This window comes from Nicotiana tabacum, chromosome 8 (assembly GCF_000715075.1).
Source record: "Nicotiana tabacum cultivar K326 chromosome 8, ASM71507v2, whole genome shotgun sequence".
Lineage (NCBI taxonomy): Eukaryota > Viridiplantae > Streptophyta > Magnoliopsida > Solanales > Solanaceae > Nicotiana > Nicotiana tabacum.
The window spans coordinates 203,194,916-203,211,757 of record NC_134087.1 but is presented as its reverse complement, the minus strand read 5'-3'; the positions used below and the strand labels follow the sequence as shown (position 1 = coordinate 203,211,757).

Here is a 16,842-nt window from a genome sequence, read left to right as displayed (position 1 = left end):
AGGAGTAATACTAATATATTCTTTTTTGATTGAGTTAATATCCTAAAACTCCCTAAATTAGTACGTTTTGTCAGTTTCCTACTTAAACTATTTAGTGTCTTGAAAATTCACCTGAACTATATTGCCCTTGTATTAGACCCCCTCGTTGCATTTTTAGAGGTGCATCTAGTGTACGCTCCTAATCATCTAAAAAACGTGTCATGTGACACTACGGTCAGCCTAAAACCCTCTTAAACTATAAATATTTTTGTCAGTTACCTAGTTAAACTATCTTGTATCCCTAGACCCCCCTAAACTATAACGTCTTATATATTAAAATCCGATATTGAATTCTTAGAGATGCTTCTAACTATATTAACTTATAGTTTGTACTAAGTTTTTTTGTACTTGTATTACTCTCGGATGGCTGATTAATTATTGGAATTTTAGCTAAAATAGTATTTAATGTAATGTGTTAATTTTAGGTTTAATTGTGATTGTGCTTAATGTTAGTCGAATAAGTCCTTATTTATATTTACTTTGCAGCACAATAAAAAAAATGAAGGCATTTGTGCATTTATTAAAATTTATTTTATACTATATAAACAAGATTACAAAACAAAATTTCGCAAATAAGAACCATTCGGCCGGTAACTACATTCTCTAATTCTAGATTACACAAAATAAGGTTAGATAGATTCAACTTTATTATTTATAAGGTGTTGGATTTAACAAGAGATTTTACTCACTTTGGTCCACAATAAGTGACCAATTTGCTTTTGGCACATCCATTAAGAAAATACTAAATTATATACAAAAATACCTAATATGACTAAACTACCTTTGATTAAATATTTAATATTAGGAGTAAGAAAACTTTTTACGGATATGTACATAAGGTTAATTTTGTAAAAAAAATTTAAATTTTTTCTTGATTATACAAATGGACACTTATTTTGGACTAAAATAAAAAAAATAAATTGATCACTTATCGTGGATCGGAAGTAGTAAATGTGTATTGTTTCAATGCGGGTATTTCAATTCAGGGATATTTTGGGGACAACAATAATTTAAATAGAAAATTGAAAATAATGAGATAGTTCAAGGGGTTTTTATGGTATTAACTTTTTTTGATTAACCAAGCAGACAACGTTCCGCTTTGCTAAATTCAAACCAACTTCCATAAATCCTCAAAAAAACTCATAAAAAACCCTCAATTCTTTCGTCCAAATCGCAATTTTCTTCAAAAAGATAACAAAAAATGGGAGATTTTTACTCTTACAACAATGAAGTTGAAGAACAAGAAGAAGCGATTAAACTTCCACCTTCAGTAGAACAAATGCTAAACCAAATCTGCAAAAATCAAAGACAAAATTCACCAGATGAAGAAGTACGAAGACTTCTTTTATCAATCGGAGAAGAAGGTTCACTTGATATTTTGAGTAAAATCTCAGTTTGTCAAATTAGAAAAACATTCAGTGGATTTATTGTATTTATGGCAAAAAAATATTATCAGTTCGAAACTCAACAGTTTTATCAGCAAACTGAAGTTTCATCTGCTGAAAGTTTTTTTCAGTCTCCTCAAATTCAAATTGTTCATAATAATGGTAAGTTCGTTTTTTTCTTCTTCAAATGCTGTATTATTACTAAACATAATTATTACTATAATTAAGTGATAATTTTTTATGATTGTTGCATGTAATTTTTTTTTTGTTCTATTAGCTTGTTCGTTCTCGGTACAATGCTATTTTATCTACTGACAGTTTTCAGAATTTTAATAATGAGGTTATCTGCAGCCTCAAAAACGATTTTCTTCCAATGAACCTTCAGAGCAACTTGATGAGGTAGAATTGTCTTATAAACTAACTCTTGGTGTATCTCTAGTTCATGTGATTAGTTCTTCTGAGTTGACTACATTTATTTTTTCAGCCTCAGGGACTGCTTAAAAATGCAACTTCTACCGGTCAGTCAAAAGAAGCACGGTTAGCCCCTGTAAGAGTTCATTAATTACTTCATTATCCTCTAATTTAGAATTAATGGTAAGGTGACTTTGATTTGTGCATAATATTTTAAAAATTCTGCAAAAAGAAAAATTCAAAAAATGTATGTGTTTAAGTTTTTCAAGGAGTTATGGCAAAAGTTTTTTTCCAAAAAAATATTTTTTGAACCAGTTTAGAGTGTTTCTCAAAGAAATAGCTTCTATTTAACTCTGAGGAACAACATTTAAACTGGTGATTAGTTGCTGAATTTGCCTTCTGTTTCGTTTTCCTTCACCAAGTACATGGAAAATGGTGCTGGCTGTTAGTACCTGTAAGTGCAGTGCTGTCTTGCTCTCATGTTTGAATTAACTTAACCTTTGTGAACCAAAAACAAAATGATGAATACGGTTTGTTCGAAGACTTCATTTCAGTAATGTTGGTTTCTCATAAGTTAGAAATTCGTGTAATATTCGTGTTGTAAAGATTAATGAGCATGAAGCCTCCATTTTACTCAAAAAGAATAAAAGAGACAGAGCAGTAGTCTTTACTGATTTGAATTATGCTGTAAATTGACTCTCTAAGTGTTAATAGGTTAAATATTACAAACATAAATAATCTCATTACATCCTAATTTACCTATCATGAGTATGAAAACAAGGCAAAACTCCTGATATGGAAAATTGAGAGGCTGCTTTGCTTGACAAAGTATGTGAATGACATAAATAGTTGAAGATTCATTATCACGATCATAATATAATTAACATTTTTTTCGTTTTTGATGATTTTATCAGCTGCCGTGTAAAATAGATTCTTGTTCTGCGGAAAGATAAGATTCACAGCTTATCGTGCTTTTACTCAAACGTGCAGGTTTGTGCTGGACTTTCATCACACCTTCAGGAGTATAAATCTGAAAATGCTCAGCTAGAGGAGCTTCTTGTTGCAGAGGTGAATATGGCCGTCTGATTGGAGAGTACCCGAGTTTTTAAAATCTCTGCATTCAAGTCCCTATTGATTATATGCCGTTGATTCTGATGTAACAGAGGGAGTTGAGTAAATCATATGAGGCTCGGATAAAAGAGCTTCAGAAAGATTTATCTGCAGCCAAAAAAGAGGTGTCCAAGGCAGAGTCCAGTATGGCTGAGGCTCTTGCTGCAAAGAATGCTGAAATTGAGGTTCTTGTTAGTTCTACGGATGCACTTAAGAAGCAAGCTGCACTATCCGAAGGAAACCTGGCATCATTGCAGGTTCATTTCAAACTACTTGTTAGCCTTTAACGTTTACCTTTAAGAAAAAAATACCTGTTACCTTGTACTACCACACTTGCAAAGTGACATTTCATTGTATCCGCGTTTGTTCTGGGTATCATCTCTGTCAGTCTGATTAATTATTATGACTTCTATTTAAAATTCTGGTGCTTGGAATTGTGTGTCTATGGGTGGTTTCCTAGTCCAATACAAGTGAAGCTTCTATAGTTAAAAGAAAGGGCTTACCCTGAGGACTCTGGTTTTTACCATTCTGATCTTGTTGAACTATCAGTATTTTTACCATTGTGTGTCCAGAAGTCAATTATGTCAAATTGAAAGGAAGGCTAAGTTTTGTTCTGCTTTTCTTCAGGCTAATATGGAGTCTTTAATGAGAAACAGGGAACTAACAGAGACAAGGATGATGCAAGTATGTCGATATCTATTCACAACATATTTTGGATATTATTTACTTTGTTTTGCTTCTCCTGAACACCTTTATTCCTTTAAGGTTTTCTGACAGTGTGAGAAACTTTTATGTGTTCAGGCTTTACGGGAGGAGCTGGATGCTGCCGGGGGAAGAGCAGAAGAAGAGTGTGCTGCTCATAATGCTACTAAAAAGGTTTGTAACTGAAACTTTGTCACGACCCCAAATCCCATCACAGGCGTCGTGATGGCACTTAGTCTGTAAGACTAGGTAAGACGATCTTAATTACAGTTGAAACCATTTTTTTTTTTTGAAATAGAATTTATTACAAGAAATAGAACTAGAAATAAGTGTCAAAACTAACAACGAAAATAATTGTACAACCTCTTAAGACTGGTAGTACTGAGTCACGAACTCTTACTGAATAGATGAAATGATCTCAGGGAAATCAAATATACAATACTGCTCGAATAATAATTGACAGTACGATAAAATTGAACAGACTCCAAGAGACTGCAACGACCAAGCAGCTCTACCTTGGATCATTGCGATCACACTCTAACTTTGTCCGAGTTTGATATCTCCAATACCTGGCTCTGTAAAAAAATGTACAGAAGTGTAGCATGAGTACACCACAACGGTACCCAGTAAGTATTAATACTAACCTCAGTGGAGTAGTGACGAGATACAGTCAAGACACTCACTAGTCAAATAACCTGTGCAATATATCATACAAAATAACAGAAAATAAATAGCAGTAATAGCAACAATAATCAACTTATGCCATAAACAACAAAGCAACAGTAACACCACAAATATCGCTCAAACAATTAATAAACACATGTACAGCCAATAAATCAAGTCCTTCAAAATATACATCTTTTATCTATAAGGTTTTCAAATAAAAATCTTTAGAATGTAATCAGTACAATTAAATATATCCCGAATATGCTTCCTTTAAATAAACATCTTTCAAATATAATTCTTTCTTGTAAATATATATCTATCGAATGTAATTCTTTCGAGTAAATATCTTTCAAGTAAAAGTCACCATGTGACACCTCATTTAACTTTCCCGGTGTGAGAAATATATTTAACATATCACATCGAATGGCACGGTAATACCTTCGTGCACTTGTCTCATTCTCACCTAATATATCTATGTAGATCAAATCAATTGGCACATCAACACCCTTCGTGCATTTATCTCTTTCTCACAATGCATACATATAACAATACCAACTAGGTGGGAGAATGCCAATAACAATAAAAGAAATAAAGTGGGAGGCACACAGGAAGCTACAATGCCTACAATTCACATAAAAAACATAGGTGCACAATAACATCTCAAGATAAAGGCATGAATGCATACACAACAAAAAGATATCACAATAAAATGTATGTCTCTTATCCTCGCCTACACGGAAACACCCTTCGTACCATGAACATATGATAATATAAAAATAATGACACGGCATCACCCTTCGTGCTTTTACTCTCATCCTCACGTGATAATATAATTGGAAATGGCACGACATCACCCTTTGTGCTTTACACTCTTAAATGGCACGACATCACCCTTCGTGCTTTACACTCTCAAATGGCACGTCATCACCCTTTATTCATTACACTCTTCCTTACCAAGCACATGTATATCATTAACAACAAGGTAGGAAGCATAAATAACATCAAGGAGAGTGCTTAAACAACAACACGATACAACAATTCATATCACAATTTGCCAACTGACCACAACCAAATTCCAAAGATGTAGCAAAAATCAATAAATTTCTTGTAAATAGACCAAGACTCTACACACCGCATATAAAATCTTAAAAACAACAATAAGGATGGTAAAATAACTCAGCAGAGGACAATACTTTCTTTATCTCAAATTTTCGATAAATATATGAATACCTTAATTTAAACTATATTTAATTAATTGTTTGTAGATGAAAAACCCATAATATAATTATTTCCAGAAATATCAATTCAACAAACACACAAATCACATGAAAATCAATGTGGCAATCACACCAAATTATCATGTAAAAACAACTTAAACCCTAAACCCTAAACCCTAACCGCATATAAAATCTCAAAAACAACAATAAGGATGGTAAAATAACTCAGCAGAGGACAATACTTTCTTTATCTCAAATTTTCGTTAAATATATGAATACCTTAATTTAAACTATATTTAATTAATTGTTTGTAGATGAAAAACCCATAATATAATTATTTCCAAAAATATCAATTCAACAAACACACATAAATTACATGAAAATCAATGTGGCAATCACACCAAATTATCATATTAAAACAACCTCGGCAAACAAGGGATGAGGCATGACAAATAAAGGATTTACCATGTTCCCACAATTTTCCAATTTAATGCATAAGGGCATCTACGAATTTCAACCAATGTAATTTGCACATATAAACCAAGCACGTACTCGTCACCTCACGTACATGATTTTCAATTATACAATTTCCACATAATAGTCAATGCTTAAGGGGTAATTCCCCACCTCAAGGTTAGGCAAGATACTTACCTTAACGGAGTTAGGCCGATATTCCAAAATAACATTCTCACGTGAATTAACCTCCGGACGGCTCCAATCTTTCTTGAGCTTTCCTTACATTGCTACAATGTTTCGGAAATCCTAGCAACTTCAATTTATTTAGAAACATAACAAAAGTGAACCATAGTTAGGAAGATATTCGTGGGTTCACCTCATTTAAGCATTCCATCAAACACTAGGTGTGCATCTTGATTTCAAGGTCCTTCTATGGTGGATTCTTTCATCCCACAACCCAATCTTTACTTATTTAAGCTCAAAAATCTTCCCACAAACCTTATTGGTACATGCATATATACATAATACTCTTACACCTAAGAATCATACTCCTAATCACCCATTTTTACCCCAAATACGAAATTGAAGACTATGGTTAGAACTTTACCTCTTAGACGAAGATCTTGTGATTGACTTCCTTGATTCTTGAAGATTGGTGCAAGATTGGATGATTAAAATGTTAGGTCTCCTCCTTCTCTCTCTAAAATGCTCAGAAAATCACCCCAAAATAAACCCGAAAGCCTATTTATCAAAATGGGGTCGGGTTATGAAAATAGGAAAATGAAGCCTCAGAAATCAGTTATGCGATCGCACAATGCACCGCACAATAGGTATGCGGGTCGCACAATGGATTGCATAACTGATGCCCAGAAGTGGTTTGCGTTGGGCAGATCAGCGACCATTTTGCGGTTCGCATACTTGTTTTGCGAACAACACAATTGATTTGCAGTCGCACAATTGGTCGCAAAATTGCATTTTGCCAGCTTTTGGTAATTTGGTCATAACTTTTTGCAGGAGTGTCCAAATGACGAACGGTTTGAAGCTTTAGAAACTAGACTCGAAGATCTTTCATTTGATAGGTTGTGCATCACATAACACCTTATATATGTGTAGATATGCTCGTCCAAAGTTTGGTCTTGTGTGTACTCATTTGAAATTTTAGTCTATCATGTAATTTTTCAACTTGGCTGAAACTTAAGCTTCTCCTAAGGCCCTAATTCACTTATAATATGCCTCATACACTTATTATCATATCCAATTGATATCCATCATATTATTAATCCTCGTCCTCACATAAAATAATATAATTAGAACACGTCAACTTTCTAATTTTGCCAAAATGCGCCGAATTGTTCTACGGACTTCCAACTCCAATTCCGGACATACGTCTAATTCCGAAATAACCATAAGAAGCTATTGGAACCATCAAAGTTCCATTCCGGGGTCGTTTGCACAAAAGTCAAACTCCGGTCAACTTTTTCCATTTAAGCTTCCAAAACAAGAATGTATTGTTCTTTCAATTAAGTCTAGAATCATCCGAAAATCAAATTCGACCGCGCGCGTAAGTCATAATACACATTACGAAGCTGCTCGAGGTCTTAAGCCGCTGAACTGAATGCTAATTCTTAAAACGACAAGTCGGGTCGTTACAAACTTACTTGCTGAGTATTCTAAAAAATACTAGCTAAGTATTTGTCTTAAGGATTTTGAGAAATGATTTAAAGTCTTAAGTGATAAACAGTTTTATATCCTGAAATCTGCATGAATCATTTAAGTCAAAATGGCAGAAAACTTCTCATTTCTCCCTAATATAGGTCTCTGTTTTAAACTGCATAGATGTGTTTCCAGCACCTCTACCCTGCAACCCACTCTCTGAATCTGAAATGCATCTGTCATAGCGGCTCCGCCTAAAGGAAGCCTGTGCCTGTGGAATTTTGCTATTTGATGTGTTGTTGCAATTTAATAATTCATTTCATATGTAGAATAGGCTTCTATGGAAAGGGAGGTAGAGCTGGAGCACCGAGCTCTAGAGGCATCCACAGCCTTGGCCAGGGTGCAGGTATTCTCGGTCTGCAAGTATAATCTCTTATGCTGTTACATCATGATTTGTAAATTAAGATTATGGCCCTTTGATTCTTGCATGCTATCCCTTTTATGACATAGGGATTTAGCTGTTTGCTTCGACATATAATCACAAGCCAGAACAGTATTAGCTTGAGGAGAATAAAGACATTTTGCTAAAAAGTTCTAGTCTTCCCCAGAACAGTATTAGCTTGAGGAGAATAAGACAATTCGCTAAAAAGTTCTGGTCTTCCTGTAATGCCTTACTTGGGTTATGGTGCAGTATCCTGCTCCTGGAGAATGTGTATATCCTAGGGACTGAGTTTATGGTCAGAGGCGGCTGAAGCCTAAAGCAACTAAAGCAAGTGCTTTGGGCCCCAAAAGTTTGGGGGCCCCAATTTTTCATATTAATATATAATTTTTTATAAAAATTGTGATAATTTAAATTGGTATTATGTGATATGATTAATTCTTGTACTCTAGTTATATGAATATTTGGAATAGTACAACATATAAATCCACTATTTTTTCTTCTTCTAATAGGCAATCAAAAAGATAGTATATCTAACCTAACTCTTAAATCATTGTCCCAAACATGTCGGAAAGTCGTATCAAAAGTATCAAAGCTAAGATTTCAAGCTCCACAAATATGAGATATTTAAGTAAGTAGAAGCTTATTAGGATCCAAAAATTAAAAATGAAGCCATTTGTTCAACATATGAGCTTGAAATTTTTGAGTTTTTATTAGGCATGTCTATTTGGTATAATATACTGATTGCGCTAGTTCAGTTAAAAAGGTTTACCATCAAAATATATATATTGATGTTGCCATAGACCGTTAAGAGGTCTATATTTTTTAATCTATAAAAGCATAGAGAAAAAATAATTTGCAACTTTGAATGTGCATATTGAGATCCTTAGATTATGTGAAAAAATATTTCCTTTAATGTTGATTCTTTTCTAAAGGCCTATATTGCATAGAATAATTTTAACAATTCATGTAACAGTTTAATTTCCTCAGCGGAAAGAAGAAAATTAAAATTGATAAAATCTTACCTAAGATAAAAAATGATTCAAGAGAGACTAAATATATTAGTTGTATTATAAAAAATGAATCATTAATGACTTTGCATCAACAAAAATTCTCGGTATTTCGTGGTGAAAGTGTCACATTTCGATTGTTCTTATTAAAGGAAAGAGCCGAATAGACAAAGGGTTTACATGACAACATGGTGAGCCGCTGCCCCTCATACTCTTCTTTCCGTTTTTTGCTCGCTCTTCTTATCTGCCGAGCTGATGACCGTAGATGAAGAATTACTCGATTAATAGAAGACTATGCTACCGTTTTGGGCCAAGTTAGAAAAGGTGGGAGAGAATGACTTTCTGAAATTCTCTCCTTTCTAAAGCTGCACAAGGTGGCCCCCCGGAACAAAGCCCCACCCCTCTTTTCCCCCTTTAATGAAGGACCCTCGCCTCGCTTCCTATTCATTTGTGGGTCTGGACCCGAGGGCCCTTTTTTTCAAGAGGTGATTTCAAGAATAAATCAACGGAAAAAGCTAGAATGATAGAAAAAAATAAATAAAAAAATTTAAGGCCTCTCATTATAGATTGGCTTTAGGCCCTCAATCTTCTTGAGCCGCCCCTGTTTATGGTAGTGGCAAATTGATAATAAGAGGTAGACTTTGAGCTGACTCTAAGAGCTAGAATTGTGGCATGAACCTATTGCCTATGTTGTAATTTGATAGCAATAATTGCTTGTAGCTATTTCTAATTTACCACCCATTGTTGAGACATTGTCGTCAATTTTGAAAAGAAGAGGGATTGCTTTTATTTTCAATTTTCCCCCAAACAGATCACTTTTTTCCATACCACTTCAGCCATCGTGCTTAATTGGACCAGATTCTAGTAGTTGTCCTTTTGGTCTTAAGCAGGAATCTAAAACAACTGAAGCAATTAACTTCTTTTTAATTATGTGTACCTCTAGCAATTGGCTTATTGTTTGTACGTGTACATCATAAGTTTCATTCTTTTTGCAGCACCATAGTCTCTCATTATAATGCATTTGTGATTGTCATTATTTAATGAAGTAAACATATATCTTTTAAATCTTTGTATGACTATTGGCATTAGAGAACAGTTGATGAGAGGACTGCAAAGGCATCAGAGCTTGAGCAGAAGGTAGCACTGCTTAAGGTAACAATAATTTTTCTCATGCCATCCTATATGTGACTCTTTGGGTTTATTGGAAATGAAGGATACCTTAAAACAATAATGAAAGTATTTCTTCAGCATTTTTCAATTTATCCAAGGGTATGACTCAATCTGGCAGGTTGAATGTGCAACTCTCAATCAAGAACTGCAGGACATGGAAGCTCGTGCACGCCGTGGACAAAAGAAGTCCTCAGAAGAGGAAAATCAAGTGCTTCAGGTTCTATAACTGCTCACCTGAATGCATTTCGAATTTCGAAGTAACATGAAAGAACCAAGAATTTCAAATTACTAGTAAACTTGAAATTTTTGATGGTTGCAAAACACTTGAGTTAGAAAGAGATTATGAAGAGAGAAATTCTTATCTTACTAAGCAAATTGCTATGCTCCTGATATTAAAGTTTAAGTCATGCAAATTAGATGTTTTCATGCATACGGTACATATTATGCCTGTAGAATTGCGTTGCCATCTTGAAAATATTAAACTTACAATTCTCTACTGGACAAGGGACCTTGTTTTTGACATTATCAGCCATGCATGCTGCACTTTAGAAATTTTGCACTTGCAACTGGATCCTTGATAGCCATAGATGTTTCCATCCTGCCTCGTATTCGTTTGTTCAGTTGCAACACCAAAAATGATCTTTCCTGGTTTGCTGCCTGAGACTGTTTGAGACTGAAATGATGCATGTCAGCTAGATAACTATCTGAACGGAGAGTAATTCAAACCTCCTGATGTCTATTTTAATCTCATTTTCTGGTCATGCGGATGCAGGCATGGCAAGAAGTGGAGCGTGCACGCCAAGGTCAGAGGGAGGCCGAAAGCAAGCTAGCTTCTTTGGAGGCAAGTTTATTGCTCTATAGTTAGGGTCAATCTCTAACTAGTGTGTGCTAATATTGTAATAGTTCCTTTTTGGTCGTAAATAAAATGATCTTTTGCTCTAAATTGATGCCTTTATGACCATTAAGGGGCATTTTTCTATTGACTGCAGGCTGGAATGCAAAAGCTAAGAGTTGAAACGTCTGCCATGAAAAGGGATGCGGAACATTACTCTCGCCAGGTGAGCAAACTCTTGTTTTGCCCCTTTTCTTCACTTTTGGGACCTCCTGATCTTCTACACGGTTCATCTTCTACTTGTTTTAACCCCTGGCTTTCAACTTTTAACTGGGCATCAAATTATCATTTAGATACAAATAGATTACCATTAGTTTTCGTTCCCTTTTTTGGTTTTTGATAAGGACCATCAGTTGCAGTTTCAATAGTACCCTTCATTAGCTTATTTTCAATAGTACCCTTCCTATTATTTATTAGTCGCAAAAGTAAACCTTAATAGTGTACTCGATTATGTATTTGGATATCCCAAAAATGAAAAACTTGAGATTCCAATGATCAATTTCGAATTTTAAGAAGTATATAGAGTCCGTATTGTCCTTATGGTGTTGTAGTAAATTAAGTATGCCAAACTTGGTGAAAGAGTAGCATGATGGAAATACTCATGCATGTTGGCTGAAAGAATTATGAGGGTGTTTATAGTGTTTCTCTCATGATCAAAATACTCATGCATGTTGCCTGAAAGAATTGTGAGGGAATTTGGAGTGTTAGATTCCACATCGGTTAAGTGTATGGTTTGTAGTCTCTTTATATGATGTTGGAGAATTCTCACCACTTGAGTTGACTTTAGAGTTGAGTTATGCCATAGGTTCATTTTTCTTAACATGGTATCAGGGTCAAGCCTGTCCCCATTTTTGAGCTGCCTAATGTTAGGTCATCCATGTTTGTAACGACCTGGCCGGTCGTTTTAAGTATTACATCCCCGTTCCCCCATTTACTGAATATTTTATGCTTAATTGTAATAATGTGACTTGTCGAGGAGGTTTCAGAATGAATTGGAACAATTAGTTCCAAAATTTAAAGCTTATATTGAAATAATTGACCGGATGATGAATTATGTATAGACGACCCCGAAATGGTATTTTGATGGTTCCAATAGCTCCGTATGGTGATTTCGGACTTAGGAGTTTGTCCGGATAACTATTTGGAAGTTTGTAGTTGAGTTTGGCTTGAAATGGCAAAAGTTGAAAAATTAGAAGTGTTAAAATTGAGAAGCTTGATCGAGAGTTGACTTTCTGGTAAACGGGCTCGGATTTCAGTTTTGGAAATTTTAGTAGGTCCGCTAAGTCATTTATGACTTGGTGCAAAATTTGAGGTCAATCGAAATTGATTTGATAGGTTTCGGTATCGATCGTAGAAGTTGGAATTCGTTAGTGTTGATTAGGCTTGAATTGGGATGCAATTCGCGTTTTGATATTGTTATGTGTGATTTGAGGCTTTAGGTAAGTTCGTATCATGTTTTAGAACTTGCTGGTATGTTTAGATGGGGTCCCAGTGACCTCGGGTGAGTTTTGAACAAATTTGGGCCTTTCGGCACTATGATGATGTCCCGAAGTAGTTGAAGTGAAGAGGGCATATTTTTGGAGTGCTCTCGTGGCCGCAGAAAGGGGAATCTGCAGGTTTGATGGTCTGGCTTCGCAAGCTTATATTTTTAATCTATAAGGAATTTGGAGATGATCCGAAAACAAAAGTTGTAGCCCTTTGAATCTAGTTTTCGGACAGTTAAATCATTCAACATTTCTACCAAAACTTATGGTCAATTTACTGAATCCTAGTAGTGCAGTGGCTGCTGAAGTGCGGCTGCACAATTTGGATTGCGGCCGCGAAACTTGGAATGTGCGGACCACACAAAAAATGTGCGGTCAGAACATTGAGAGATAAGATGTGGTACCATATAAACGAGGGTTTCATCTCATTTTTCATTTTTGGACCTAGAGAGCTCGATTTGTGGCGATTTTTCATGTGTTTTTAAAGAATTCATCGGGATAAGTGATTCTAACTCGGTTTTGGATATATTACATGAATCCATTGTCATTTTCATCATTTAATTTGTGAGTTGAGTTGGAAATTTGGGGAAAATTGTGAAAACTTCATAGGCTTTAATTTGAGGATTTGAAAGTCGAGTTGTGATCGGATTTTTGTAACCTTTGTCGGGGTTCCGAGACGTGGGCCCCATCGTTGACTTTTGGGTTGACTTTTCAGATTTAATTGGGAAATTTAATATTTTCATATGGAATTGATTTCTATTATTTGTGTTGATTGTATCGAATTATTTGTGACTAGAATCGAGGCGGTCGGAGGCCAATTCGCGAGGCAAGGACTTATTGGAATATAGAATTTCATGGTTTGAGTCAAGTAACACTTTTAAACTTTGTTCTGAGGGTATTAATCCCTGGATTACGTGTTATATGATTGGTGTGGAAGTGACGCACATGCTAGGTGACGGGCGTGTGGGCATGCACCATAGGAATTGTGACTTAATTGATTCCGTGGAGTTGCATAATTAAATAATCATGTCGAGTTACTTGTTTAATGTACAATTCTGTACTCGGTCACATCTATCATTTACATATCATATCTCAGTCTCTGTTGACATTCATTGATACATCATATCAATTTGTCGGGTTGATTTTCAAGACATTGTGAGCCTGAGAGACCGGAGAGATTAATGATCGAGTGATGTCGAGGGCCTGATTGTGAGTTATATTTATGGGATCGGGCTGCACGTCGCAACATATTTTTATTATTTTATGCCTGGATCTGGCTTATTATAGTGCTTGAGATGAAGGAGCCTCTCCGGAGTCTGCAACCCCCGTCCACAGTGAGCGCAATTTCTTTATATTTGGGATGGAGTTCCCTGGGCATGGAGTTGCTTTATTATTTATATTTGGGATGGAGTTCTTTTGTCATGAAGTTGCCTTATTTTTTTTTTATTTGGGAAGAGTTCCCTGGGTTGTATTGGCCTTATATAGTACTGAGTGACTGACTGTCAATTGATATTTATATTGAAGGATGTATCTTTCCTAGGCTGGATTGGCCATATATAGTACTCCCTCCATTTCAATTTATGTGAACCTATTTCCTTTTTAGTCCGTGCCAAAAAGGAATGACCTCTTTCCCTATTTGGAAATAATTTACCTTTATGTAATGATTTATAGCCACACAAAATATATGTGTTATATTTTACACCACAAGTTCAAAAGTTTTCTCTTTCCAAAATATATGATTTATAGCCACACAAAATATATGTGTTTTATTCTACACCACAAGTTCAAAAGTCTTCTCTCTTTCAGATTTTGATCGATTTTATTTGTGTTGAGTTTATTTGTCGATTTTATTTGTGTTGAGTTTAACTGTTGAACTTGAAAGCATGTCTATATTTCTATACTGTTATTTCTATACTGGAATGTACCTGTTGAGCTCGTCACTACTTTCAGCCCAAAGGTTAGTCTTGTTATATATTGATTACATTGAGTTGGTTGTACTCATACTACACTCTGCACTTCGTGTGCAGACCCAGGTATCTCGAGATACGTCGGCTGCTAGATTTCAGAGATTTATCTGTTGGAGACTATCGAGGTAGCTGCTTTGGCGTCTGCGGACCTTGAGTTATTTGTATTGTTCTACATTTCCTTTAAGTTATTTGTATTGTTCTACATTTCCAGACAGTGTTTGTATCAGTTAGACTATTATCATTTATATGCTATTGTACTCTGTAACACCAGATTTTCGGAGTGTATTGTATAAAGACATATTATTTTGTATCAGAAATTGTGGGATTTTACTCTTAAATTTATTTATTATGTTTCAAAGTTAAAGAATTTTGTGATTTAATTTGGATGTCGACTTGCCTAATATTGAGATATGCGTCATCACGACATGCGTGCTTTTGGGTCGTGACAAGTTATATTACTCTGTAAGCACGTGATTTTTGCCCTATATGAGAATTACTCCCAAAAATTCAAAAATAAAATGATTTTTCTTGGTGCGCAATTTTGTGGTATTTTTGTGAAATTATTTGTATGTGCATGTTTATTTGTTAAATTAATAAAAATACAAAAAATGTCGCATTTTGCATGTAGGATTTAATTCTACAATTTGTTAGTAATTAAGTTTGTTTACAAAAAAATAAAAATTTACAAAATAGGCATCGTTTGCATTTTTAGCATTTAATGTCCAAATATACAATTTTATGCTTAATTATTACTTAATTGTGCGTTAATTGTTATTGAGAGTTAATTTGCGCTTTTATAACTTAATTTAGTTCTTAATAATAAGTTAAGTATTTTTATAATTTAGTTTTAGAAAAAATAAAAGAAGAAAAGAGAGCAAAAATATAAAGAAAGTCTGAATTGGGCCTCTTCTTCGATTTCAAGTCACAGGCCCAAAAAATGACCCAATCTTCCCAAACGACCCAGTCCATTTCGAACTGGGTCGACCCAGTCCATAACCCAACACCCCTATTATCTTACATTTCATAAAACAACACAAAACAAAACAAAAGAAAAAAAAAACCCTAAAAAACACACCCTAAACATCCGCCACCCCCCTCCCTATCTTCTTCCTCAAGCTCCCCTACATAGCAACCATGGCTGCCCTATCCCCTCGCCCAACGACCACCCCCTCCAGCCCTTCCCCCTCACCCTGTCACACTCTCACACACACGCACCAACAACTCCATAGCTGCCCTCCTCCATCAAGCTTCGTCATCGTCGAGTTTGAGCTCATCCATGGCTTCCCCTACTGCGTTCAGCTGCTTCTCCGTCTTGCTGCGTTCAGCTGCTACTTCTTCTTCGTGTTTTCGTCGTCAACCCGTCGCGCTGCTGCTCCGTTCTCCAAACAAACAGGCCGCCACTGCTTCACGCCGCTTCTGCCGATGCTTCTTCTCCCGACGTCCTCCTCGACAAACTGCTGCTGCTGCTCGTCGCGGCAGTAGCTTCTGCTGTTGCTCCTTTCCTCTTCGTTTCGTCAAAGTTCGAAGGTCTTTCGTTGAGTCGAGGCCCGGACAGATTTGTTTACAATCGAGTTCGTCGTTGTTTCATCTCCGGTTAGTTGTTTTATTTTTGTCCATATTTCGTTTTTATATTTCTCGAAGTTAAAATCGTTAAGTATTCGATTCTTGTTTAGTTCGTTGTTCATCGTTGAAATAATTTTCTAGTGTGTTCATGTGTTTTGATTAAATTAATTTTCAGATTTCAAATGGAAAGTTAAATAGTGTTTTTTCATGATTATTTCATGTTTGTTTTATTGTTTAGGTAAGAATTTGTTAGTTTGATGTTTGTTAGATTGAAATTGAAATTTAATTGATTATTTCTTCAATTTGTTTTATGATTGTTATATATTTTCCAGAAATTATTAATGTTGTTTGAGTCATTTAATCCGTCATGTTTGTTGTTTTAAAAATAGATTCATTCATGTTCATACTTTGTTTGGTTGATCTTGAATCCGAAATTTGTATAGTTTGATTTCTTGTTTATCACTTATGATTATTTCTTGAATTTGTCTCATAATCTTGTTTAAAGTTTAATATAGGAATTGTTTGTTGTAATGTTGTTAGAGTTGATTTTAAGCTCAATATTATTGAATTTAGAAATCTAAATATACTTGTTTGATTGTTGTTGTTGAATTTGAAAATAGAATTGTTTGTTGCTAAAAATATTGTTCAATCAAATTTTAGTTGTTCTTTGTTGTTCAA

General features: G+C 35.1%; 1 protein-coding gene across 1 annotated transcript; it reads left to right on the top strand.

Moving 5' to 3' along the window:
• Positions 1-1,093: 1,093 nt before the first annotated feature.
• Positions 1,094-14,919, top strand: LOC107828805 (golgin candidate 1-like). Its single transcript, XM_016656180.2, has 13 exons — positions 1,094-1,586; positions 1,765-1,823; positions 1,909-1,971; positions 2,826-2,903; positions 2,999-3,202; positions 3,573-3,629; positions 3,747-3,821; positions 7,974-8,045; positions 10,178-10,240; positions 10,377-10,475; positions 11,031-11,099; positions 11,248-11,316; positions 14,662-14,919. The coding sequence occupies exons 1-13, from the start codon at positions 1,241-1,243 to the stop codon at positions 14,728-14,730; spliced, it is 1,323 nt and encodes a 440-aa protein (XP_016511666.2). The 5' UTR covers positions 1,094-1,240; the 3' UTR covers positions 14,731-14,919.
• Positions 14,920-16,842: the final 1,923 nt, after the last annotated feature.